This window comes from Puma concolor, chromosome E3 (assembly GCF_028749965.1).
Source record: "Puma concolor isolate L17-30 chromosome E3, mPumCon1.1.hap2, whole genome shotgun sequence".
NCBI classification, from domain to species: domain Eukaryota; kingdom Metazoa; phylum Chordata; class Mammalia; order Carnivora; family Felidae; genus Puma; species Puma concolor.
Window position 1 is genome coordinate 8305335 of NC_141682.1, and position 27930 is coordinate 8333264.

Genomic DNA, 27930 nt, shown 5'->3' on the forward strand with positions numbered 1-27930 from the left:
CTCCTATGAAGCTGTGGTAATCAGGATAGCATGGCATTGACATAAGGATAAACATGTGGAATATGGAATAGAATGGAAAGTCCAGAATAAATACTTATATTTATAGTCAATTGATTTTTGACAAACCTCCAAGAAAATTAAAAGGGGAAAGAATGGCTTTTCAACAAAGAGTGGTGGAACAGTGAGAAAACCATACAAACAAACAAGGAATGCTTATCTCATAACATATACAAAAATTAATTAGGGGCACCTGGGTGGCTCGGTTAGTTAAGTGTCTGATTCTAGGTTTCAGCTCAGGTCATAATCTCACGGTTCCCTGCATCAGGCTCTGTGCTGATAGTGCAGAGTCTGCTTGGGATTCTCTCTCTCTCTCTCTCTCTCTGCCCCTCCCCTGCTTGCTCTCTCTCTCTCTCTCTCTCTCAAAATAAATAAACTTTTAAAAAATAAAAAATAATTAAAAACAGATTAAAGACTGAAATGTAAATGTTTTAGCTATAAAACTTCGAGAAGAAAACATAAGAGAAAATCATGCCAAAGCATGACCCATTGGTAAAGTGGACTCATCAAAATTAAATACTTTCTCCTGCAAAAAGTATTGTGAATAGGATGAAAATATAAGCTACTACAGACCGGGCAAAAATATTTGTAAATCACAAATCTGACCGATGACTTGTGCCTAGAATATATAAAGAACCCTTGAAACTCAACAATAATTTAAAAAATTCACTTAAAAAAATGGCAAAAGAACAGACATTTCACCACAGAAGATATACAGATCAGCATGAGAAAAGATGGTCAACATCATTAGCCATGAGGGAACTGCAAGCAAAAATGATGATGATGATGATGATGATGATGATGATGATGATGCTATCACACCTACTAGAAATAAAATAAAGAAATCGGACAATACTAAATGCTGGCGATGATGTGGAGAAACTGAATCTTGTGTACTTTCCTGACGGGAAGGTAAAATGGTACAACCACTCTTGTAAAATAGTTTGGCACTTCTTGTAAAATTAAACATACACCTATCATAAAACTGAGAAATCATACTTCTTTTTTTTAATGTTTATTTATTTTTAAGTCGGGGTGGGGGGAGAGGCTGAGAGAGGGACAGAGAGAATCCCAAGCAGGCTCCATGCTGTCAATACAGAGCCTGACATGGGGCTTGATCTCACAAACCATGAGATTATGACCTAAGCTGAAATCAAGAGTCAGATACTTAACGGACTGAGCCACCCAGGTGCCCCTGAGAAATCATACTTCTAAGCATTTATCCCAGAAACATGAAAACTTAGATTCACACCAAAACCAGTATAGAAATGGTTTTAGTAGCTGTATTTGTAATAACCCAAACTGGAAACCATCTGAATGTCTTCCAACATCAGAATGGATAAACTGTGGAACACCCAAACAATGAACCATTACCCTGCAATAAAAGGAATGAACTACCAACATGTACATAATAACTTGGGTGGATTGTCCCAATCCAGAGGTTTCATACTTTGTGATTTCATTTATGTAACGTTCTTGAAATGGCAAAATTACAGAGAAGGGGGACAATAGCTCACCAGCTGTGGGAGTTAGGGATGGGGGGAGTTTCTTTGTGTTGATGGGACAGTTCTGCATGTTGATTCTACACAGAATTATATACAACACACACACGGTGAGAAGTGAATAAGGTCTATAGTTAATAGTATTGTCCCCGATGTCAACTTCCTTATTGTTATATTGTACTATATGATTGCATTGGTAATTATTAATGATATACATTTGTCGAAACTCACTGAACCATACACTTAAATAGGTGATTTTTACTGTGTGTAAATTATACCTCAGAGTGCTAACTTTAAAATATAAAATAATAAGTAGTACAGTCACTGAAAAAAAGAGGAAGGAAGGGAGGGAGGGAGAGGTGGCACAGGGAGAGGGAGGAAGGGAAGGTGTAGGAGGAAAGGAAAGAAGAAACAATAACTTGGCGGGGGGGGGGGACGGGTAAACAGAAACCACGCAAAGTAAGAACACACACACACACACACACGCACACGCACACGCACACGCACACCCCAACACATTCCTGTCCTAAGAAAGATAGGAGAAGATACCAGATGGATCTGTACAGTAAAAACAGGATACAAAAAAATTAGGATGTTCACAAATTAAAACAGTGACAGCAGATTTGAAAAACACAATAGTTAGAAGGCTTAGGTTGAAGAAATTTCCCCAAAAGAGAGAGAAATGGAAAATGGGAGAAAAGATACAATTGGAGGACCCATCTGGGAGATCCAGCATCTGAATGATGGAAATTCCAGAGGGGGAAATCTTAGAGGAGAGAATCATCAACAACACAGGAGAATTTCCCAGACCTGAAGGAAAACGTGCCTTGAGATTTAAAGAGCCCACTAAATGCTCAGCACGAAACACTCACTGTGAAATTCAGAACACTAGGGACAAAGAGAAGATTCTCAAAGCTTCCCAGGAGGACTGGCTCCTGAAAGCTCATTGTTAAATTTTAGGAATTTTGCAGCCAGTTGTTAAATTATTGGTAGCATGAAATCAGCCATGATGGGAATATTTACATTATTATTTACATCATGGAAACTGGTAAGGGGGGGAAGCTGGCTTATCAGCATATTACTAAATAGTTAAGTAAATTATGGCATACAACTTATGCAGCCATTAACAATCATAGCTATGAAGAATGTGTAGAAACACACAGAATGGCGCCTGGGTAGCTCAGTCAGTTGACCATCTAACTTCAGCTCAGGTCATGATCTCACATTCATGGGTTCGAGCCCTGCGTGGGGGTTTGTGCTGACAGCTCAGAGCCTGGAGCCTGCTTCAGATTCTGTGTCTCCCTCTCTCTCTGACCCTCCCCCGCTTGTACTCTGCCTCTGTCTCTCTCTCAAAAATAAATAAACATTAAAAAAAAAAAAAAGAAACGGGGCGCCTGGGTGGCTCAGTCGGTTAGGCGGCCGACTTCGGCTCAGGTCATGATCTCATCGTCTGTGAGTTCGAGCCCCGCGTCGGGCTCTGTGCTGACAGCTCAGAGCCTGGAGCCTGTTTCGGATTCTGTGTCTCCCTCTCTCTGACCCTCCCCCATTCATGCTCTGTCTCTCTCTGTCTCAAAAATAAATAAACGTTAAAAAAAATTTTTTAAAAAAAAGAAACACATAAAATACCTAGGAATAAATCTAACCAAAGATGTAAAAGATCAATATGCTGAAAACTATAGAAAGCTTATGAAGGAAATTGAAGAAGATACAAAGAAATGAAAAAATAGTCCATGCTCATGGACTGGAAGAACAAATATTGTTAAAATGTCAATACTACCCAAAGCAATCTACACATTCAATGCAATCCCAATCAAAATTGCACCAGCATTCTTCTTGAAGCTAGAACAAGCAATCCTAAAATTTGTATGGAACCGCAAAAGACCCCAAATAGCCAAAGTAATATTGAAGAAGAAAACCAAAGCAGGAGGTATCACGATCCCAGACTTTAGCCTCTACTACAAAGCTGTAATCATCAAGACAGCATGGTATTGGCACAAAAACACATAGACCAATGGAATAGAATAGAGACTCCAGAATTGGACCCAACTAATTAGTATGGCCAACTAATCTTTGACAAAGCAGGAAAGAATATCCAATGGAAAAAAGACAGTCTCTTTAACAAATAGTGCTGGGAGAACTGGACAGCAACATGCAGAAGGATGAATCTAGACCACTTTCTTACACCATTGACAAAAATAAACTCAAAATGGATGAAGGACCAGAATGTGAGACAGGAAACCATTAAAACCCTAGAGGAGAAAGCAGGAAAAAACGTCTCTGACCTCAGCCTCAGCAATTTCTTACTTGACACATCTCCAAAGGCAAGGGAATTAAAAGCAAAAATGAACTATTGGGATTTCATCAAGATAAAAAGCTTCTGCGCTGCAAAGGAAACAATCAACAAAACTAAAAGGCAACCAATAGAATGGGAAAAGATATTTGCAAATCACATATTGGACAAAGGGCTAGTATCCAAAATATATAAAGAACTCACCAAACTCCACACGCAAAAAACAAATAATCCAGTGAAGAAATGGGCAGAAGACATGAATAGACACTTTTCTAAAGAAGACACCCAGATGGCCAACAGGCACATGAAAAGATGGTCAACGTCACTGCTCATCAGGGAAATACAAATCAAAACCACACTGAGATACCACCTCACACCAGTCAGAGTGGCTAAAATGAACAAATCAGGAGACTACAGATGCTGGAGAGGATGTGGAGAAACGAGAACCCTCTTGCACTGTTGGTGGAAATGCAAACTGGTGCAACCGCTCTGGAAAACAGTGTGGAGGTTCCTCAAAAAATTAAAAATAGACCTACCCTATGACCCAGTTGTAGCACTGCTAGGAATTTACCCAAGGGATACAGGAGTGCTGATGCACAGGGGCACTTGTACCACAATGTTTATAGCAGCACTTTCAACAATAGCCAAATTATGGAAAGAGCCTAAATGTCCATCAATTGATGAATGGATAAAGAAGTTGTGGTTTATGGCACAAAAACAGACACATAGACCAATGGAATAGAATAGAAACCCCAGAACTAGACCCACAAACGTATGGCCAACTCATCTTTGACAAAGCAGGAAAGAACATCCAATGGAAAAAAGACAGTCTCTTTAACAAATGGTGCTGGGAGAACTGGACAGCAACATGCAGAAGGTTGAAACTAGACCACTTTCTCACACCATTCACAAAAATAAACTCAAAATGGATAAAGGACCTGAATGTGAGACAGGAAACCATCAAAACCTTAGAGGAGAAAGCAGGAAAAGACCTTTCTGACCTCAGCCATAGCACTCTCTTACTCGACACATCCCCAAAGGCAAGGGAATTAAAAGCAAAAGTGAATTACTGGGACCTTATGAAGATAAAAAGCTTCTGCACAGCAAAGGAAACAACCAACAAAACTAAAAGGCAACCAACGGAATGGGAAAAGATATTTGCAAATGACATATCGGACAAAGGGCTAGTATCCAAAATCTATAAAGAGCTCACCAAACTCCACACCCGAAAAGCAAATAACCCAGTGAAGAAATGGGCAGAAAACATGAATAGACACTTCTCTAAAGAAGACATCCGGATGGCCAACAGGCACATGAAAAGATGTTCAGCGTCGCTCCTTATCAGGGAAATACAAATCAAAACCACACTCAGGTATCACCTCACGCCAGTCAGAGTGGCCAAAATGAACAAATCAGGAGACTATAGATGCTGGAGAGGATGTGGAGAAACGGGAACCCTCTTGCACTGTTGGTGGGAATGCAAATTGGTGCAGCCGCTCTGGAAAGCAGTGTGGAGGTTCCTCAGAAAATTAAAAATAGACCTACCCTATGACCCAGCAATAGCACTGCTAGGAATTTATCCAAGGGACACAGGAGTACTGATGCATAGGGGCACTTGTACCCCAATGTTCATAGCAGCACTCTCAACAATAGCCAAATTATGGAAAGAGCCTAAATGTCCATCAACTGATGAATGGATAAAGAAATTGTGGTTTATATACACAATGGAATACTACGTGGCAATGAGAAAAAATGAAATATGGCCTTTTGTAGCAACGTGGATGGAACTGGAGAGTGTGATGCTAAGTGAAATAAGCCATACAGAGAAAGACAGATACCATATGGTTTCACTCTTATGTGGATCCTGAGAAACTTAACAGAAATCCATGGGGGAGGGGAAGGAAAAAAGAAAAAAAAAAAAAAGAGGTTAAAGTGGGAGAGAGCCAAAGCATAAGAGAATGTTGAGAACTGAGAACAAACTAAGGGTTGATGGGGGGTGGGAGGGAGGAGAGGGTGGGTGATGGGTATTGAGGAGGGCACCTTTTGGGATGAGCACTGGGTGTTGTATGGAAACCAATTTGACAATAAATTTCATATATAAATTAAAAAAAATAAAATAAAATAAAAAAGAAGTTGTGGTTTATATATACAATGGAATACTATTTGGCAATGAGAAAGAATGAAATATGGCCTTTTGTAGCAACGTGGATGGAACTGGAGTGTTATGCTAAGTGAAGTAAGTCATACAGAGAAAGACAGATACCATATGTTTTCACTCTTATGTGGATCCTGAGAAACTTAACAGAAGACCATGGGGGAGGTGAAGGAAAAAAAAAAGTTAGAGAGGGAGAGAGCCAAACCATAAGAGACTCTTAAAAACTGGGAATAAACTGAGGGTTGATGGGGGGTGGGAGGGAGGGGAAAGTGGGTGATGGGCATTGAGGAGGGCACCTGTTGGGATGAGCACTGGGTGTTGTATGGAAACCAATGTGGCAATAAATTTCATATTAAAAAAATAAATAAATAAAAATTTAAAAAAATAAAAAAAGAAACACAGAAAATGCTAATACAATATTAAGTTAGGTAAGTAAACAAAAATATAAGCACACTATAAATACAACTATGTAACATATATTCCTAAAACAGAGACCAAAAGAAATAAACACAGGAAAAGGTTATTTTGTTACAATGATAGGAATGTTTTATTTTGTTACAATGATGATAGGAATGTTTTAAACTTTATTTTTTAAAAAATTTTCATGTTTATTTATTTTGAGACAAAGCAAAAAGGGGAGGGGTTGAGAGACAAGGGGAGACAGAGAATCTCAAGCAGGCTCTGTGCTATCAGTACAGAGCCCGATGTGGGGCTCGATCTTACTGTAAGATCATGACCTGAGCCAAAATCAAGAGTTGGACGCTTAACCCACCGAGCCACCCAGGTGCCCCTAAACTTTACTTTAAATGATTGGGGTGCCTAGGTGGCTCAGTCGGTTAAGTGTCCAACTACAGCTCAAGTTATGATTTCACAGTTGGTGGGTTCAAGTCCTGGATCAGGCTCTGTGCTAACAGCTCAGTTCTGTCTCCCTCTCTCTCTCTGCCCCCTCCCCCACCCACTTGCACTCTGTCTCTCCCTCTCTCTCTCTCAAAAATAAATAAACATTAAAAATAAATAATCCTTATTATTTGTATAAATTAAGATTAAAACCTGTGCTCAGCTCACACTCCCCAAATACCTACAGAACAAAGTTCAAACCTGCTTAATGAAAATCCCATAAATGGCTCCCCGTTACTTTGAGGCCCGGCAGGTAATTTTTAAGTTTGTTCTGCCTGCCCACCCCCATCTCCTGCTACTTCCCTCCAGCCACCTGTGCTTCAGTCCTATAAGAACAACCACCCGTGAGAGGCCTTCCTTGCCTAGGGTTATCTTAAGGGACCCCCAGCATCTGGTAAGAATCCACATGCCCTGCCCCCATACGTGTCTTTGTGGTAACCCTTATCACTTGGCTGTAGGTGAGTTATCCCTTAGCTTAGGAGTCTTCTCGGGGAAAGAAACCGTCTTCCTGGACCCCATAGATATTTTAAGTAATTGTTCAATGTTTGGGAAGACAGTGTAGGACAGCCACTGAAGGCCGCCTCCTGCATGAAGCCTTCCTGATTCCCACACCACCTCCACCATTCCGGGAGAAATGTTGTGTTGGCGTAGCACTTTATGTGCTCCCTCTCTTGTGTTGGCATAGCACTTTATGTGACCTTGGGTGACAGAGTTATTCTCTCTTAACTCAGAGTCCTCATCTGTAAAATGGAGCAGTCACAGTACCTATGTCACCAGGTTATAGTGAGCATTAAACCAGGTTATGTTTTCGATGCCCCATGCCACGCTCAGGGTAAATACCCAATAAAAGAAGCCACTGTGATGATTATTTTGACATTTGCCTTGCTGTCTCATATTGCAGCATGTACACTCTCACCTCCCCTGTTAGATCGAAAACTCATCTTGGGCGGGGAATATATCCTGTCTATCTCTGTATCTTCCATAATGTGTGGCAGGCTCTCTTGCCGCAGTAGACATTGACCAGTCATTCCTGAATGTGCACAAAGAAGCACACACGAAGGCCATACACGTGTGCAGGTGTGTGCCTATACATTTGTGGACACACATGCATCAGTCTGTCCTTCTGTCCTCACTTGGCTGGACTGTCTGGTCTGCAGCATTCAACAGCACTGATCACCCCCACCTTCTGGAAGTGAAGCATTCCCTAGCGTGGCTCCTAGGATCTTTCCTCCCTTGGATTTCCACTCTTAGCTCTCTGGCGACTACTTCTCACCTCCTGCACGCCCAGCCCCTCCCCCACTTGCCCTGAAATGTCTGGTCCCCATAGTGCCATCACAGCCCTCTTAAAGTAATTTTTTTAATTAAACTTTTTTAACTTTTTAAATGTTTATTTATTTTTGAGAGAGAGAGAGAGACAGAGCATAAGTGGGGGAGAGGCAGAGAGAGAGGGAGACACAGAATCCAAAGTAGGCTCCAGGCTCTGAGCTGTCAGCACAGAGCCCGACGCGGGGCTTGAACTCACAAACCCTGAGATCATGACCTGAGCTGAAGTCGGACACTCAACGGACTGAGCCACCCAGGAGCCCCTCAGCCCTGCTCTTCTTGCTTTGGACACTGTTGAGTGACTTCACCAAAAGCACAGATACACTGGAAGAGTGTGGAACGGTCACAAGCCTGGATGTCGCCAGCCTCACTCTTCCCTTCTCACCTCCAGACTCGCAAAGCCTGCCCTCCTTCCTTCACCTCCCTCCCCAGGGTGAGTCATCAGTGCTGTGGTGTCAACAACAGCCACTTGAAGGATTCCATCCTCCTCCACCCTCCGCTAGGTCCTACGGCCACTGGGTCTGCTCCAACCTCTCCACTTTTTACCTGGACCCTGCAGCCAGAGTGAGCACTCCTTGGTTCAGCATCCTGCTGAAAGCCCATCACTGTGGACCAAGGGATGCATACAGGAATAGATACGCAAGAAATCAACTTTCATATCTCAACTGTAGAATCTAAGTGGTAGGTATATGAGTATTTGTGGCAATTCCTTCAACTTTTTTGTGCTTCGAATTTTTCATAAGATATTGGGGAAAATATCCTTCAATGGTTTCTTTTGACTTCTTGGATAAAACTCAGACTCCTTCATGTACACCATAAGGCCCTCTATGATATGGCCTCTGCGTCACTCTATAACATCATCTGCCGCCACACACATCCCTTCCCATAAACCATCCAAATACTTGGAGCTACTGGGGAGAGTTGGGGTATTTCATTCCTCTGTGCCCACCGATTTGCTGTTCCCAATTCCCAAAATGTTCTTCCCTGCGTTCTTCCTCCCAACCTCCTCTGTGCCCTTCAAACTCATCTCAAGTGATGCCTCCTCCAGGAAGCCTTCGCGGACTCATCTGGTTCCTCTGCCTCTCCCCTGGCTCGCAAAGGTTTAAGGCGTGCAGGGCCTCACCTAGGACTAGATTGGCAGCTATGCCGCCTCATGGAGGCCTGGCCCGAGGGCTGGGCTCTAGTTACATGGCTCTGAACCGAGGAGGAGCTCTCATTTCTCCCCTCAGAGGACGCGTCCTCGGGCAGGTCCTCTGCGTGTGCCACAAACACACTTAGCTGGCTGAGCGGATCCTGATGCTGGATCTCACAGGGCGACCTGGGGAGCCCCGCCGAGCCCCGCGGCCTGCAGCAGGGGCCGCTCCGGCCAGGGGTGGAGGCCCCCCCTCCCGAGGAAGAGGTCCGGCCTGGGGTAGGGAAGAAGGCGGGGCCTGAGGCCGTGCGAGTCGGTGTCCCGGGCTGGGGACGGAAGTTGCAGAAGTACCATTACTTTCAGTTTTGTTTCTCTTTCAGGCACCCAGCCCCAGCGGCTTCCAGGCCCCGGGCCCCCCACGCCCCGTCCCGGAGCCCAAGGTCAGCTCAGACCCGGTAAGCAGGGCGGATGACGGAAGAGCTGGAAGGCGTTGGGGGAAGGGAGCGGGAGGAAGAGGAAGGGGGAGGGGAGGGACCCGGAAGGCGGGAGGAGAGGAGAGGGTGGGAGGGAGCACCCCACCTCGCCCCACTCCGGGGCCAGAGGCCTGAGGCTTACCTGGGAAAGGCCTCCTCCCACTCTCTGGCCTGTCCTCCCCGACCCCACGCTCCAGAAGTTTGGGGGAACACCCCCCTCCCGCAGTCTCTTCCTGGAGGATTTCGTCCACTGTGCTGAGATCTGGGGGGGAGTTACAGACGGGTCCACACAACTCCCCTTCAGAGGCTTCTAGGAAAGCTGAGGCCTCTTTCAGCAGGACAGGTAGAAAGAAAGGCCTCTAGGAGATGAGGCACAGGTTGCGGTGACCCCAAGGTCTAAGAGCTAGAAGGAGAGCAAGGCCGCCAGCTCCCCACAGCCTTACTTCCACCTGCTCCAGAACCCTCCCAGGGGTAATTGGGCAGGAAGTGGGGCCCCTTGACCCCTGATGCGGTTCCCAGGGTCTAGAAGACAGGTGTGAGAGACTACAGGAGTTGGGGCCCCTTACCCTGCCCCAGTTGCCACAAGTAGAGGTGACTGCGCAGCCGGACCCTCTCCTATGTCCTCTCTGCCTGCACCCCACCCCTGCACCGGTCCCCAGCAGGGCCTCAGGACTACTCACACAGGGCTAGCGCCACACTTGCCAACAGGCCTGTCAACCCTGGGGTGCTGATCATCACACAGCTCCCTAAGGCTGGGCTTCTTGGTCTGGTTCTTTCTCAGGGCACTAGGCACAAGGTACAAGGCAGGAAGCATTTACTTTTTTGCATTTGCTGAATGTATGCCCGGAGAGGGGTGGCTCCCTAGCTCAAGAGCAAGCGGCCACAGGCCCTGGAAGACCAGAAGGACATTCCTGGCCATTCAGGTGAGACCTCAGCCCTGGTGGGGCTTGGGGATGGGGAGAGAGGCAGGCTGGCAGGCTGGAGGCAACGTGGAGGTACCCTCTGCCCTCTGACCCCGACCTCTCCCTTGCAGCATGGTTTCCCAGGGATCCTCACCCTCCCTACTGGAAGCCCTGAGCAGCGACTTCCTGGCCTGTAAAATATGCCTGGAGCAGCTTCGGGCACCCAAAACGTTGCCCTGCCTGCACACCTACTGCCAGGACTGCCTGGCCCAGCTGGCTGAGGGAGGCCACCTCCGATGCCCTGAGTGCCGAGAGACCGTGCCCGTGCCACCGGCGGGCGTGGCCGCCTTCAAGACCAACTTCTTTGTCAACGGGCTCCTGGATTTGGTGAGGGCCCGGGCTGGCGGAGACCTGCGCGCGGGGAAGCCAGCCTGCGCGCTGTGTCCCCTGATGGGGGGGGCCGGCACGGGGGGGCCGGCCACTGCCCGGTGCCTGGACTGCGCGGACGACCTGTGCCAGGCCTGCGCTGACGGGCACCGCTGCACTCGGCAGACCCACACCCACCGGGTGGTGGACCTGGTGGGCTACCGGGCAGGCTGGTACGACGAGGAGGCCCGGGAGCGCCAGGCGGCCCAGTGCCCTCAGCACCCGGGAGAGGCCCTGCGCTTCCTGTGCCAGCCCTGCTCCCAGCTGCTGTGCCGCGAGTGCCGCCTGGACCCCCACCTGGACCATCCCTGCCTGCCACTGGCCGAGGCTGTGCGCGCCCGCAGGCCAGGCCTGGAGGAGCTGTTGGCAGGTGTGGACAGCAACCTGGCGGAGCTTGAGGCCGCCCGGATGACGGAAAAGGAAGCTTTGGCCCGGCTGCGGGAACAGGCAGCTAGGGTGGGAATGCAGGTGGAGGAAGTGGCCGAGGGGGTCCTCCGGGCCCTACTAGCCCAGAAGCAGGAGGTGCTGGGGCAGCTACGGGCCCACGTAGAGGCTGCTGAGGAGGCTGCTCGGGAGAGACTAGAGGAGCTGGAGGGCCGGGAGCAGGTGGCCAGGGCGGCAGCCGCCTTTGCCCGTCGGGTGCTCAGCTTGGGTCGCGAGGCCGAGATACTTTCTCTGGAAGGGGCGATTGCCCAGAGGCTCCGGCAGCTGCAGGGCTGTCCCTGGATGCCAGGGCCATCCCCCCGCCTGCTGCCCCAGCTGGAGTTCCATCCTGGGCTCCTGGACAAGAACTGCCGCCTGCTAGGGCTCTCCTTTGAGGAACAGCCCCAGAAGGACGGTGGGCAAGAAGGAGCTGGAAGCCAGGGAGGGGATGAAACTTCGAGCCAGAGAGAGGACGGAGCCAAGTCAGAGAGACACGGTGGAATCCAGCCCCAGAGTAGGGCTGGAGCTTGCACCCCAAAGGAGAACAGAGCCCAGACACCCCAGGAGGATGGAGCCCAGACCCCAAAGGAGGACAGAGCCAAGACACCCCAGGAAGACGGAGCCCAGACTCCAAAAGAGGGCAGAGCCCAGACACCCCTAGAAGATGAAGGAGCCCAGACCCCGAGGGGTGGCAGATCCAACAAGAAGAGGAAGTTCAAAGGCAGGCTCAAGTCAGTTTCCCGGGAGCCCAGCCCAGTGCCTGGGCTGAACCTGGAGGGCTCTGGCCTCCTCCCCAGGCCCATTTTCTCCTGCAGCTTCCCCACGCGGATGCCAGGAGACAAGCGGTCTCCCCGCATCACAGGGCTCTGTCCCTTTGGCCCCCGGGAGATCCTGGTGGCGGATGAGCAGAATAGGGCGCTGAAGCGCTTCTCCCTCAATGGCGACTACAAGGGCGCGGTGCCCGTCCCCGAGGGCTGCTCCCCATGTAGCGTGGCTGCCCTGCAGGGAGCAGTGGCCTTCTCGGCCGGCGCGAGGCTCTACCTCATCAGCCCTGATGGTGAGGTGCAGTGGCGCCGGGCCCTGAGCCTCTCCCAGGCCAGCCACGCTGTGGCTGCCATGCCGAGTGGGGACCGCGTGGCCGTCAGTGTGTCAGGCCACGTGGAAGTGTACAACATGGAAGGCAGCCTGGCCACCCGGTTCATCCCTGGGGGCAAGGCCAACAGGGGCCTGCGGGCACTGGTGTTCCTGACGACCAGCCCCCAGGGCAATTTTGTGGGGTCCGACTGGCAGCAGAACAGCGTGGTGGTCTGTGATGGTCTGGGTCAGGTGATTGGTGAATACCGGGGGCCAGGCCTGCATGGCTGCCAGCCAGGCTCTGTGTCCGTGGATAAGAAAGGCTACATCTTCCTGACCCTTCGCGAGGTCAACAAGGTGGTGATCCTGGATCCAAAGGGGTCACTGCTCGGCGACTTCCTGACGGCCTATCATGGCCTGGAAAAGCCTAGGGTGACCACCATGGTGGACGGCAGGCACCTGGTTGTGTCTCTCAGTAACGGGACCATTCATGTCTTTCGGGTCCGCTCTCCTGATAGTTAAAGGGCTAGGACAGGAGAGGGGCCGGGGAGGGACCGGGGGGGGGGTGCTGGGGCTATAGGGGGGACGAGGGAGGCAAGGCCGCCATGGGATGTGGTGGCTGAGGGTGTTTTCTGGAAGGCAGGGGCTGGCAACCTTTCAATGTGAAGTGCCAAACTGCTGACCCCTCTTCAGGGTGTTGTGGGGACGGGACCAAGGGCAGCAGTGTGACCACGGCTCTCAGAAGCAGGGCAGGAAGGGAGGAGTGCGCCGAGAGCGAACGGTGTCTCCTGCTTTTGGGGGGTGACTGCTGCTTCCGTCGCCACCCTTGTAGGTCAAGTTTCTGAAATTCGTAAGCTTGTGCTGATTGGCGTTCTTCAAAACTACTCCCGATGGGATGGCCCAGGGAGAGTCTTGGCGAGGCTGGCAGAAGGAATCCTCCGAGTCGAGAAGGGCTTGGGGTATGTCAGGCATGTGCCTTCTAGAAGAGAGCTGAGAACCCAGGCCCCCTCAGACTGGAAGCAGGGACACACCAGGTCAGAAGAGGTCTGGGATTTTGAACCAGCCACAGTCCTGACGTAGAGATCCCTCTGAGGGTGGGCTTTGTGGGGGACCAAGTACAGACACCAGCTGAGGCCAAGAGGTGTGTACCTCAAAGTCCGTGAGGTGAATGTGCCAACAGAAGGGTTGGAGTCTAAAACACAGGGTTCTGAGTATGAGAGGGGAGACCCCAGGGTCTCCCCTCCCACCACCAGGCTAATCCAAGGCAAGACCTACATAGGATGTATAATCTCTGCTTTGATGTCTTTATACTTCCTAGAGTCTTATTTTTAGTTCCCCTTAGTTTTCTGGTGTGATTCCTTTCGAGAAAATTTGGGTTTGGCAGAACTAAAGGGTGAAGGAGTTTGCCTTCAGGTGGGCCATTACTGTGGGAAAAACAGCCTACCCTAACCCTGGAGGCCAGGTGCTGGACTGTGGGGCCAAACCAGCTGGAAAACTTGAGAAGTCAGTTGTGGGGCTGGGCTGGGTGGAGGGATGAAACCCACAGGGAATTCTGCCAGAGGTGAGCCGCGACCACCGTACTCTTGCATGGGCCATGGCAGCACCAGAACCGAGGTGGACGTGTTGAGCCTGGGGCTGTCGTGAGATGACCAAAGGGAATCTTAATCTAGGGATCATGGACAATGGAATGTTCATGGGGACCAGAGGGATTTTGGACAAGTCCAGAGGGAAAGTGCAAGGGAAAAGAAAACCCTTTTCTGGAGAGGTCGCTGCTTATTCCGTTGAAGTAATGGGGGAAATCATCAAGGTCAAGTGTACAAATTCAATTATATAAAAACTGGAAATGTATACACAGCAAAAAAATAATGAAAAGGAAAGGAAAGCCAGTAAGATGAGGAAATTATGTAGAATTGGTCCAAGTAAGGGCTGAGCCTCCAGTACATGCAGTGACCAAGAGATCTACTTGGTTAAAAGACCAATCAGGCAACGTACGCAGGAGGAAATGCACACAGGCCAGGACTAGGAAACTCTAAAGTAAAGTCAACCACTTGGCATTCACCAAAAATATATTAAAAATACGTCATGGGGAGGTAGACTGCTGGCATTATAAAGTGTGATGCTTTCTGGAGAACAATTTGGCAATAGTTGCCGAAGGTAAAAAGAAATGACCATAGGACTAAGTTATCTCACTTTGGGGAATACGTTCTGGGAAAATAATTCAAGAGGAAGAAAGGAGTTGCACAGAGATATTTGTGGCCGTCATATGTCACAGTCATCGACTGGAAACTGGCTGTGAGGGACAGCCAAGCAGCTTGTGGTCTGTTCGGACCATGAGCTATTGCCTTCACGTATGACAACTATGAAAACTATTTAGAAGAATATGTTATGTGATGCAATCATAGCGAAGAGAGAGAGAGAGAGAGAAAGAATTTGGGATTATGACCACTTAATGATAGCAACAAGGTAAAAGTATGTCTGAATAGTTACCGAGTGGAAATATGTTCAACATTTGTAAATAGTGATTTGGGAGACTGAGTTCTGAGTTCTTTCGTGTACATATATATGCACATTCATATATGCACATTCCTACTTCAGTTCTTATTGACCATTAGGTAACATATATGCTTAATATTTACTTCAAAAACATACACCTCTAGAAATGATGTTTGAGCATAGCTATTGGATTTGCAAATGAATGTGTCAGTTGGTATAAACGAGACTGTCCAGTTGGAGGAGAGGCAGGAGTCTGGAGGAGAATCCCAGCTGGCAAGGGCCTGGCAGGGAGGAAGGGCAGAGCAGAGGAGCAGAGGCTTGTCTGCAGAGGTTGGAGAGTCCTCTCGGGTGATCAGATCATTGTGGAGTGTCCACAAAACAGGGGAAGGTCATATTGAATTCACCAACTAATTCAGAACAACTGGAAACCAAGTGGTATTTCTACAGAACCAACTAGTATAGAGTAAGTTGTACGGGGGTGGGGGTGGGGCAGTGTCTCATCTGCTTTGCAAGCTCTAGTTCCAGAGTGAGCACAGGGATGGCTCGTGGTAGGTGCTCAATAAATGTCTGTGAAATGAACAGACAGTGGTAAGACTCTTGTAGAGGTTTCCCATCTCAGATGTCTAAGCCCCAGCCAACCAAGCTGTCCAAAAGCTTGGCTTGTGAGAAATTTCTGGTAGGGGGCACTATGGACACAGTCCACCATATGCCTCTTGGGGGTGGCCCTCCTCTGAGTCACAAAAGAGGTGAGATTGGGGTGACTTGATTGTGTGTGAAGGGGGACCTGGGAGGTCATAGGCTCTAGGGGGTCATACACCTTCAGGTTAGCAGAGCCGTTCTGAGGGTTGCATTGGAACCACAGGAACGCCATCTGGCTGCAAGAAGAGAATCCCACAGATGCTTCAGAGCTGCGGGAACCACTTGGCTTTCCAGAAAGCTGTAGGAATCCTGGGAAGCCAGGCATTGGAAGATTGACGGAAGTACTAACTTTTCCTCGTTGAGGGGTAGGGGTGGGAAGGCACAGAACACTGGCAAAACGTGAAATGCAAGAGAAGTACAGTATTGAGCGTGCTATGGAGGTAAAATCTCCATCACCTTACCCGTGACCTAGGAATCCCACTCAGCACCAAAAGAAAATTCTTGGTTAAACTAAAGATGTGAAGAAATCAGGAACATCATGAAAGATGCAACACCCCTCCCCTACACACACACACACACACCACATTGGGCTTGTAACAATTTTCATTCCATTTCGTGTTTGGAACTTTCCAGGTTGTGCATATACTGGTGAAAGGAGCATGCCGTCCCGGTAGGGAGAGGGTGGGTAGAAAACCTCTCTCGTAGTCTTTGTGTCTAAAGGGAAGTGAATGAGGTAGCAGAGACCTAGGTTGAGTGCTGGCTCCTCCACAAGACAGCTGTGTGATCTTGGCTAACCTCCTAACCTCTCTGAACCTCCATTTCTATGTCAGTAAAATACACAACATACCCACTTCACAGGGTTGTCATGAGTGCTGGGTGAGAAGCACAGAGAAGTGTTTTGCATACCATGAAGTTCAGATCCGAAGTGTGGGTTAGGAAAAAGCTCAGCCAACTTGTACTGACTTCATATGGACTGTTCTGCCAGTGCAAGCCTGAATGGGGATGTTATAGGAACATGTTGACGAGGTCAAAGCTCAAGAAGGTCTGGGTAGAGTTGTTACCTGTTTCTCTTTTGGAGGAGATGTTTTGCCTTGCCGCATTTATTTGAAGAAGCCATATGTAAGACACAACAGTAATTGTAGGAGCAGAAGGGACCAATGGCCAGCTTGCTAAGACTCAGTGCTGTTCCTAAAAGCCAGCTGAGAACCAGACTGTGCTAAATTAAGGACCGATAACCATAGACATTTAGGAAAAATTCAAAATGGCAAGCGTGGCCTGATCTTTTGATAATTTAGAGAAAATATAACTCGGGAGGGACTAACTTCCCCTTCCACTGTAATCTTATAATTACTATATCTATAAAGCCATGTTACCTAATACATGCATAAGAGGGAGAATTCCAAAGGGGCAGAGGTCTGAGAGAGAAGTCAGAAATCTTCCAAGGAAATCGGTAAAGTCGGTGATCTGAGCTGGGCAGGATTCAATAGGTGGTTGCCAAGGCCAAGGCGTTTGACCATCTCTCCGTGGCAGGTCAGCTGACACTATAGCTATCCTGTAAATTGAGTGGGAGATTGGACACAGGGCATAGAGGTCTGTTTCAGCAGAGGGGAAGGCGATTTTGGACTAGCTGGGGCAGAGAACTGCCAGAGCGGGCACTCAGGAAGATGTTCCTGGCAGGAGAAAGATCAAGTTCAGATGCAAGCTTAGGAAAATAGATAGTTTGACTGAAGACCACAGAACCAGCCTACCCAACTGGTTCATGAATATAGCTTAATTAAACGGATCAGGACAGAAGCAAAAACAGGCTTTCTGGGGGCCATAGACGCCTTTGACAGGAGAGTGGAGTAGTACAGTGGGATCAGGCAAGACCTCACCTGAAGCCCCAGGTGAGGAATCTTTGGGACCATATAAAGAGGCGATTAGGAGGGAGGTTTGGAAGGACAACTTGACTTGTCTCTGGAGAAACTTTGAACCGGTTAGCTCAGCAGCCAAAAGAGACAGGGTTGGAGACAGAACCGAGACCTCAGTACCCATGGGGTCAGCCCAGCAAAGTTTTAGTTGCTATGGGCTGAAGAATCTGTGTTGTAAACCCTTTCATTCCTTCGTGTACTTTGTATTTTTCTTCCGTTTCGTAATAAATTCTTCTGAAAAAATGTGAACCTTTTCTTACATGGATTCATGGCTGTGGGGAACTGTCAACACCAAAGCCCAGAGAGCAAAGGTATCATGGCCACCCCTGCTGTAGCTCCAAAGATGCCAACATCTCGTCCTTGGGGACACTGCAGGAGGTCCCACCTAGTCCCGGCCACTGCCACCTATAGACAGAGGGCCCTCTGGGCAGAGGTGTCTTACAGGCTAGGCCTCGGTGGGAGCCAGCCAGTGACCTGGCTCAGCAGGACTGAATGTGGGCACACTCAGGTGGGGAATGACTGCGTGGAAGTGGGGTGGGGGGCAGGCAAGGGGCCCAGGTCAGGGTGGCTGTGCCCACCACTGGTCTCTGCTTGTTTTCTGGTTTGGAGGAACCAAACAAGCAGCTGTGGGCACCGTCCAGCATGCACGGTGGGCCCTGCAGGGCTGGGCGGAACATGTGCCTGCTCGCCAAACCTACCCGCTCTGACCTAGTCTCCAAAGCCCCTGAGGGAGCTCCTGCCCCCAGCTGTGCTGAACCAGAAGGGGAAAGACCTCAGATGTTCTCTCTCTCTCTTTTTTTAATGTTTGCTTATTTTTGAGAGAGGGAGAGAGAGACAGCGGGCGCGGGGCAGAGGGAGAGGGAGCCAGAGGATCTGTGCTGACAGCAGCAAGCCCGACGCTGGGCTCAAACTCACCAACCGTGAGATCACGACCAGAGCCAAAGTCAGACGCTTAACAGGCTGAGCCACCCGGGCGCCCCAGTTGTTATTTCTAACTCACACAACCTCTGACTTCCCCATCAAATACAGTAGATGGAATAGCAGTTACTGAGTGCCCGCCCACCTGTGCTTCATACCCATCGGCTTCCAGAAGCTTCAATTCCTACAGAGTAGGAATCGTTAGCATTATTTGACAGACAAGGAAACCAAAGGTGGCGAGGCTTGCTCTTGGATCCTGACTCCGAAGCTGCCCTTCCAACCATCTCTGAATCCTAAGCCTATGTTCCTCTTCTCTCCTTCGTCAATGACGGCCGAATGAAATGAGATCTGAGGTTCCTTCCTGAGCTAACAGACCAGGCCCTTGTCCCTATAATAGGACTGGAATCTAACACAGGAAGGGAAACTCAGAGATACTTCTGAGCATCCCAGCGGCTAGTGCTCACTGCGGGGGGGGGGGGGGGGGGGGGGGGGGGAGCAAGACGGAGAAGAGAAGACAGCGGAGGAGACAATGTTTTGAGTGGCCTGGTGGGGAAGCAGGGGGTGGGAGTCAGGGCCCACCACTGCTGCGGTGACAGCCTGAAAAAGAATTCCGCAATTCATCATCGAATGACTCAGCCTGGCTTTGGACCGGAGCCTCTGTGAACCCCGGGGAGCATGACTCAGCAGCTGAGGGGGCCGGGCGCAGGAGAGGCTGCCGCGGTCCATGTGAGCGGTAACTGTGGGGAGAACGGCCTGTTCCAGGCCCCAAACCCCAAGACGGAGCATCTGCCTCTGTGGTCAGACACACACGGTCTGGGGTTCCTAGCCATGTGGCCAAGCCTCCTCCCTCAGACCTGGGTCTCCTCTTCTGCAGGCCTGGCTGCCTCCTTTCCCCACGGCCTTGGGGTCTGCTGCAGGATACTGTGGCCACAGACTCTGGGGGCCTCTTTCCCCTTCACTGCTCTGCCAGGGTCAGGCCTCCCTCTCTAGAAGGGCAGCAGGGGCCCCACTGTAGGGGCGGGGGAAGGCGGGCACATGTCACAGGCGGGGCACGCGACTAGGCAGATGGTCACAGCATCCCTCCTCCTGCTGAGGGCCAGGGAATGGGGCGCCCTGCTCTTGATTTTGCTCAAGGGTTAACTCAGAAAACGTCTCTTCCCCCTCAGAAATTTTTTCTCCCCTTAACACTCAGGTCAGGAGAGTCCATCAACTTACCAGCTGAAAACAGCCAAAGCAACGGGGAGACAGAATGGCCCCCGAGTCCTATGGGGGAGGCCGGGACACAGAGGTTGTAGGTCAGCAGGAGGGCACACAGACCCGCTCCTCCCCGCCAGTGCCTGGGCACTCTTGTCTGGTGACCCCAGTTACTTTCTCACCTCAATTATTCATACAGTTCTTTCCTCCCCTGCCAAACCCTCAGGACAAGAACTTCTGATTCACATGGAGCATTCCATGATCAGGTGTTCTGTAAATATTTGTTGGTTGAAAGAACAAATGAGTGAATCTGTGCTAAAACCCTAGTCACCGTCCCTAAGGTCGGAGGAAGCCCTGGGAGGAGAGGACAGGCCCTGGGGCAAGAGACGACTATCCCTCCTCCTTAGAAGGGAGGCATGAATAGAAGTTATCCAAATTCTGGGGGGAAAAGATAGTAATCCCGCTGTGCTGTCCTTTTTCTTTTTCCCACCACTCCTTTAACCTTCTAAGGTGCTATTTCACTTAATTGTTTATCCTGTTTATTGATTATTGTTTGTGTTTCCCCCCCAGTTGCTACCCTGGAAGGATGCAAGCCCCAGAAGGCATTTTGTCTATTTCATGCACTGATCTAACCTACGTGCCTGGGGTATAGTAGATACTGAATGAATGAATGAATGAATGAATCAATCAATCAATCAATGGTATCTATTGAGCATTTACTCTGAACCAGGCCCCATTTTACATGTATTATCTCATTTTGTGCCCTTAACAGTTCTAGGAAGTAGTATTACTGTCTTCCCTGGTTTAAAGATGAGGAAGGTGAGGGGCGCCTGGGTGGCTCAGTCGACTAAGTTCCCGACTTCAGCTCTGATCATGATCTCATGGCTCATGGGTTTGGGCCCCACGTCGGGCTCTGTGCTGACAGCACAGAGCCTGGAGCCTGCTTCGGATTCTGTGTCTCCCTCTCTCTCTGCCCCTCCCCTGTTCACACTCAGGCACTCTCAAAAATAAATAAACGTTAAAAAAAAAAGAGAGAGAGAGATTAAAAATGAGGAAGGTGAGGTTAGAGATTATGTAACACGAACAAGATCACCAGGAGCTGGGCAAGGGCCTGGGCAGAGGCCAACGCCAGCTGTGGTCTGCCTAGGGACAGCTTTCTATCACTCCCCGGGGAAGCACTGCACACACCAGGCCTTCCAGGAAAGCCACACCCGCTTCATCCCTTCTGGTTGATGTTTTTCTTTATCCTTCTTCCTACCGACTTCCCACATGATCCCGTCCCACCCCCAGAAGATATCTCTGCCCTGAAACACAGCACCCCAGCTTCCAGACTTTTCCTGGCAGAACCGCAGAGGCCTGAGAGCAGAGAAGGGGACTGGGCAACCTAGGCCTGGCTCTCCCCACCCAGGCCCTGCAGAGTTGAGCCAGGAATGTTCCTGTAGCCCACTCCCTAACACCTCCCTTCCTGCTGTCCCTCAGACTGTGTGGGAGGCTCCCCAGCCCCAAGTTCAAGGAAGGCAGAAACCCCCAGATCACTTTTCTGTGGGCTTCCTACCGCTGGGAAGTAGGCTAGAACACAAGAAGGCCTCTGCCTATGCCAGGGGGCCAGTGCTCCCAGACACGTCTCCTAGCAAGGACAGCTTTGCAGGCCCCTCACCTCCTACCTCACTCTCCTGGCCCCTTCCCTGCATCCCCTTAAGCTTCTGTGATTGTCCTGCCAGGAAGAGTCTGGAAGTTGAAGAGATGCTGTGCTTCAGGGCAGAGGTATCTTTTGGGGGTGGGATGGGGTCATGTGGGAAATCAGTAGGAAGAGAGATAAAGAAAAATATCACCAGAAGGCATGAAGCGGGTGTGGCTTCCCCAGAAGGCCTCCTGCAGGGCACCTCCCCAGGGAGTGATGGAGAGCTGGCCTCGGGCAGCCCAGCCCCTTGCTCCTAGTGATCTCTGGGGAAAAGAACGGAGATCCAGGAACAGCAGGAGCAGCGAGAAGCCTACAGACACCTGAGGGCACCCATGTCCATGCTCAGGGAGACACAGCACCTCCACCTCCCTCCAAGGGCTCAGGAGGGCAGTGAGAGAGCGAGGGTAAGGAGGCTGGGATGTCTAAGCAACATCTGGAAACGGGCGGTCGGGGGAGTCAGAAACTAGACTGGGGGTTGTCAGGGAGAAATGAGTCCAGATGTTGGGGAAACAGTACCACGCCTCACACCTGGGATCCTGCCTGTGGCTGGAGCCAAGCATCCTCGCTGGTGTTGATATGAGAGAGGGGGTGTATCTCTGTGGTCTTATAAACACATGGCGGTAGGCATGCCATTAGGATGTTCCCAGGCAGGCATGAGCCCCATCAAAGAAGCAAGACTGGAATTTCCCTAAGGCTATCATTTCCTACCATTTAATCCTCAGTCGAGGACCACAGGGCCTCCCAAGGGCAGGTGCTGGGGGAGTGGGCAAGGTGCAGAGCTCTCCAGGAATGCCCCCATGCCCCGTCCACCTCTCCACCCACAAGCCCCTCTCCTAACACAGAAGGTGATATGCTCTCCCTCTGGGGTCTTTCCCTCCAAGAAAGGGATTCAGGGTGAGGACAGCCTCATTTTATCCCAGCTCTGTCACTCACTAACAGGGGATACCCGCATGGGTTTCTTAACCTCTCTGGACCTCGGTTCCTTGCCTGTGTAATGGAGGCAGTGAGATATCCCATGGGGCTCCCAAATGAATAAATGAGATAAAGAATATGAACACACTCAGCCAGCGTCTGGCACATAGGGGATGTCTAGTCAGAGTTCATGGTTCCTTCCTGCCTTCACCTCTTGGGACCACGTGCCTTCTCCCCACACCTTCTGGGCACAAAACACCTGGGCTGAGCTCTTTTCCTTCCACCCCCATGCACCACCACTCAACCAGCCCACCATACAGAAAGCATTTACTGGGCCCTGCCTCTAAGTTACCAATGCAAACAGCAAGAACAAAGATGTGGAGGGAAGACGTGGCCAGCTGGGGTAAGTAGCTGGTCACCCAAATGAAGTGACTTCTCTGTGGAGTTTCATCACATCACAGCCCAGCACTTGATTCTCCAACTAACATGTGCACACCATGGACAAACCGATCTCGGGGCGTACTGACGTCAAGCGTGCGTACAAGACGCACAAAAGGTAGCGTTAGGAACCAAATGCCAGCTCGTTAGTTTACCGACAGAGCCACTATCCCCAGACACCGGGGCACCTCTCTCCTGGGGGCTTCAGAATGGAACTGCTGAGGATGGAATTAGAACAAGGCCAGGCCATTGGATGATTTTAATGGCTGGATGATAGCCTGAGGTGTCCACACCACCTCAGGATAAGCCAGTCCCGGGGCCCGGCCCCCTGAGGTTTTAGGACAGAGCACCAACTGTCCTGCACAGCCTAGAGACCCGGCCCCAAGCTGGATCTCCTTGGATCCCCCATTTATAATGAGAAGGAACTCTCTCCTCTGTTGGCATTTTCCCTCAGGCAGAAGACAATGCAGTTAGGTCCCTAAAATCAATTGCAATCTTATCTGCTCTTCTGAGGTTTCACCCAGGTCTCCTTAATTGGATTTCGGATATTTACAGACAGACAGTCTCCTAGGTAATTTCTACAGAGGGCTAATATCCTCTCCTAAACCGGGTTTCTTCCTAATTGGATTCTCCAAAGGCAATGTTAACTTCAAGGTACTTGGCTGTCAGGCCCAAGTCCTGCCCACGTGGGGCAGGATTAAGGGGCAGAGGAGGAAAGCACAGACCCAAACATTTCCTACCTCTAAATGGCACACGACCCAGTAGGGAGAACAAAATGAACACATGTGGTATAGATGAAGAACCCTCCAATGCTGAATGGTGTGTCTGATCATAAGAGTGTTCAAGTTCAAAGGAGAAACAACTTAGGGTGGCCTGGAGGATGCTGGAATGGCTTTGGGGAAAAGGTAGGATCCAAGCCCCCTTGGGAGGCTCCGTGAAGAGCTGATTTGCATATGAACAGCAGGGGGTGTGTGGAACATTCTAGAGGCCAGAGATGGGTGGGAAAACCAGAAATCAGGCAGTGTAGATGGAGGGGATAGATATGGCAGATGGAGATCCTGTCCCCGCCGTTATGAATGCCTTCCCACTTTCCCTCTTTCACCCACACTGTTCTTGCTCATCTTCCCCACACATGAACTGGGTTTGTTGAGAAACCCGGGAGGCGTCAGGAGGCCCGGCAATTAACACAGACCTGGCACATATACCAGGACCCCCACACACATAAACACACACTCCTGTCCAGCTGCTGAGTTAATGGTCCACTGGCAGGAAAGCCCTGTCAGAGCAGAAGGGTGGGGAACCTCGGCCCCAGACCAGGAGTGACAGACCCGAGCCTTCCACCTGCTGCGCTGACGATGTGCCTGATTCAGCCCGGAAACCAGGCCGGTGTGCCAGACACAACGAGACGTCCTTCCCCTTAACCTACAGTCCCTTGGGGTTCGCAGAAATCATAACAGGGAGTTCCCGAGTCAGGGGCTTTCCGTCTGGGCTCAGCTCCCACCTTAGCTCCATTTCCCCGGGTAAGCCGCTACCACAGGCAGACAAGAACAAAACAGAGGGGGACCCGCCATTTCCTGAAAGGATAAGCACTTGAGGACACAGGTCCCCTGAGCCCATCCTGGGGGTTTAGGTCTACTTGATACACTCAGAGCAGAACGGGGTCTGTTGGCGCTAGTCTAAAACAGGAGCCCAGGGGGCGCCTGGGTGGCTCAGTTAGTTTAGCGTCCAACTTCAGCTCAGGTCATGATCTCACGGTTCGTGAGTTTGAGGCCCGCATCAGGCTCTGCGCTGAAAGTGGAGAGCCCACTTCGGATCCTCTGTCTCTCTTTCCTTCAAAAATAAATAAACATTTAAAAAAATAAATAAATTCTCAGTATGGGGCGCCTGAGTGGCTTAGTTGGTTGAGTGTCCTACTTCGTGATCTCTCGATCCCACATTGGGCTCTGTGCTGTCAGTGTAGAGCCTGCTTGGGATTCTGTCTCCCCGTCTAGAGAGGGACTTGCTCCCCGCTTGCACTTGCTATTGTGTGCGCGCGCGCTTGCTCTCTCTCTCTCTCAAAAATAAATAAAATATTTTTAAAAAATTAAAACAGGAGCTCAGAATAAGAAGGTTCCCCCCTCCCCCCCCAGCTTTCCTGGACCCTAAAGCTCTCCTGTTGGCCCCGCTGTCATTCCACTGGAAGGGTCTAGACCTTGGAAAAGAGAAGACTGCCCTTTTGCTTCCTCAGACGGCCATATCCTTTGACAGAGCTGGCCGGTGCAGGGCTGAGGGCTCAGGAGGAAGGAGGGAGGGGTGTCCACCCGCATGGCCCTGAGCTCCTGATGACCGTGGCAAGACCGACAGAGGCCGTCTGGGTCTGGGCCAGCCCTATAGGGAGGTGAGCTGGCAGGCTGGGGCTGCACCCTGGGAAAGAGGGAGTGTGCCTGAGGGAGCCAGCTGTCGGTCTGGGCCATGAATAACGGGGGCCTCATCACCACCCCAGAGCTGCAGGGGCAGGAGCACCCAGCACGGGGACTGACTAAGAGAGCAGGTCTGGGCGAGTGGGTGACGAGCAAGGAGCAGAGTGCCGGGCTCCTACACACAGGGCAAATCCCTTGGCTGCTCTTTGGGCTCCTTCCTTCTCGGGCCCTTCTCCCCACATGATTCTGCTTCTCCAGCCTGACATGTCGTCCGCATCCTCTCCACCAAGCCTCTCTGCCTTATCCCAAAGGTCGGGTCCCTGGACTCTTCCTGCCTGCCCCCAGGCCTCAGACATCCCTTGGCTGGATGCCTGATCTCCTGTGTTACTCAAGAGGCATTTGGCACACCCCTCCTTGGAACTCCTTGTCTTTACAGCTGTCTGTCTTTCTACCGGAACAGGGCCCTAAGGCCCTCCAGGGCCAGACCCTTATCCTCGGCCCCAGCACCTTTACACGCCCCGCAGACAGAAAAAGCAATAAAAGCAGTTCTCTGCAAATGCTTGCAGATCATTCTTTCAGGTCTAGCTCACAGGCCCGCTCCCACAGGGGCCTCCCGAGCATTTCACAGGTACCTCTCCTGAGGCATTCGAGGCCAGTTCTGGCTTCTCTGGCTCTGAAGGTGAGGACAGCGCCTCCATGCCCTGACCAGCTTCTCATGTCCTCTCTGCCTTCTCCACCCATCTCAAAGTCGAGCCTGCAGTCCAAGGTCCACAGATAACCAGCCCACAAACGTGAACAGGGCACAGAAACTGCTAACCGAGCCTATGGGTCAAAGGGCAGTGTGCTCTGTCACCAGGCAACCCGGGCTCAGGGCCTCCAGTAGATTCTTTCTGGGGCGATGAGATCCCTGTCTCCAAAAGCCACCTGGGGGGTGGGGGTGGGGGAAAGCACACGGGTCTGAAATTCCCCACCCCTGGCTGGGGTGGTCTAAGGCTGCAATCTCCATCCCAAAGGGGAGCCAGTAAAGACCAAACCAAATCAGCATCCTGGGATTCTGATTCAAGATTCAAATCATCAGCTCTCACGGCTTTTTGAAAGCTCCTGGGTAAGCCTAATGTGAAGCTGGGGCCGAGAGTCACTGGACGAAGCACAGGATGTCACAACTCCCAAGCGAGCGTGGCCTTCGAGGGTATGAAACGGTCAATCATTACGGCTTAAGCCAGAATCAGTTCCTTGCTCAGAGAACAGGAAGGTTCTGAAGGAAGGAGTCAGGGATGGGAAGGGGAGCCGTGGGATATAGTGAGGGCGGAGCCGGGCCCTATCCTGGGTCGGGGGGGTTAGGGGCACAGGCCCACGGGGGACACCACGGGGACAGCTGTGGCGCCGAAAAACAGAACGGAGGCAGGGCGTGCTGGAGCCAGCTCCCTCTCATTAGCTGAGGGACCCGGAGCAAGAGATCCAACCCATCTCTGTGGCGGTTTCCTCATCTGTAGAATGGGACAGCACCATCCCCAATCTCTGAGCCAGATGAGAACGAACGCAGGTAATGAGAGGACAGCAGGGCCTGGCAGACAGCAACTTCTCTGCACACTTTAGCCACTGGGACCGCGGCAGTTCAGGGAAAGGGGACTTTTCCCTGCAACTCTGAAGAAAAGGCATGCAGACCCAGCACTTTAGGAATGAAGAGATGTGCAGATCGGCAGCTGCCTAAATAGGGGCACCTGCGGGGCTTGGTTGGTTGAACGGATGACTTGGGCTCAGGCTGTGACCTCACGGTTTGTGGGTTCTAACCCTGCATCGGGCTCACTGCTCTCAGTGCAGAGCCTGCTTCAGATCCTCTGTCTCCGTCTCTCGCTCTGTCCCTCCCTGACTCGCGCTCTCTTTCCCCCTATCAAAAATAAATAAAACATTTAAAAAAGAAAAGAAACTGCCTAAAGAAATAGACAGGGGCAACCACAAATCCAGACAGCCTGGCACGAGTTTTCGAAGTCTCAGCATCCCCGGCCTTCCCAGCGTGGGAGGCTGGGATGCATCCTGGGGGCATTGCAGCCCCGGTTGGGTGTTTCTTTCTGTCGCTTCCAATGTTAGCTTCTTCTGAGCTCCGAAAGAGGAAGGAACCTCTCACCTCTAGCCCTGCACACAGTGGGGAGCCCTAGGCTGGCCTCCACACTGGGCTGGCCTGACCGCCTTCATCCCAAATGGAGTGCTCAGAGGCTCCAACCTCCGCAAATCCTATCCTAGAACCTAGACTTGCCTTTGACTTGGTTTCTGGCAGCCGACTGGCCATTTGGGGCCGGGGTGATCCCAGCCCCAGCATGACTGGCCTTCTTCGCCAGATGCTCCTTCAGTTCTGCCTTTGGCCTCCCTACGATCCTCCTGACCTTGGCAGGAGACCCTGTTTTTCCCCTGTAGGAGCTCATCTGCCTTAGAAGGCCAGAGAGGGTGCAGAGGACCATTTCTCCCAATTGTCCCGAAGCAGGACCCAGGCCTCCAGCCTTCCACGCCAGCATTCATATCTGGAAGACAGTTCATGACAGGGCTTCCCTAGGCTGGGGGTTGTTTACCTGCTTGGGGCCGGAAGGCCCCGTCCCTTTCCTTGCCCCCATGCTCCCCAGAGGGTGACTGTCTTCAGCGCATTGTTTTCTTTCCGGTGGAATTTCTGCTCTTGAGGACTCAGTGTTCTGTGTTACTC

At 50.7% G+C, this 27930-nt stretch overlaps 1 protein-coding gene and 1 long non-coding RNA gene across 4 annotated transcripts in view; one reads left to right on the forward strand and one right to left on the reverse strand.

Annotated features, from left to right (window-relative positions):
- Positions 1–27930, reverse strand: part of LOC147572936 (uncharacterized) — a 136004-nt gene that overhangs the window by 85279 nt on the left and 22795 nt on the right. The gene's annotated exons all lie outside the window — the stretch shown is intronic.
- Positions 9423–17945, forward strand: TRIM56 (tripartite motif containing 56). Of its 3 annotated transcripts, none has more exons than XM_086691857.1 (4): positions 9423–9635; positions 9737–9811; positions 10611–10752; positions 10863–17945. In XM_086691857.1, exon 4 carries the CDS (start codon positions 10864–10866, stop codon positions 13174–13176), a length of 2313 nt encoding a protein of 770 aa, XP_086547983.1. In that variant the 5' UTR covers positions 9423–9635; positions 9737–9811; positions 10611–10752; position 10863; the 3' UTR covers positions 13177–17945. The 3 variants fall into 3 exon arrangements, with proteins under 3 accessions (XP_086547983.1, XP_086547984.1, XP_025779177.1); XM_086691858.1 differs by having other exon boundaries at positions 9423–9623; XM_025923392.2 differs by lacking the exon at positions 9423–9635 and having other exon boundaries at positions 9680–9796.

What these genes read in the sequence shown, in the direction of transcription:
- TRIM56 (XM_086691857.1), top strand. Translation starts at nt 10,864, where the DNA reads ATGGTTTCCCAGGGATCCTCACCCTCCCTACTGGAAGCCCTGAGCAGC.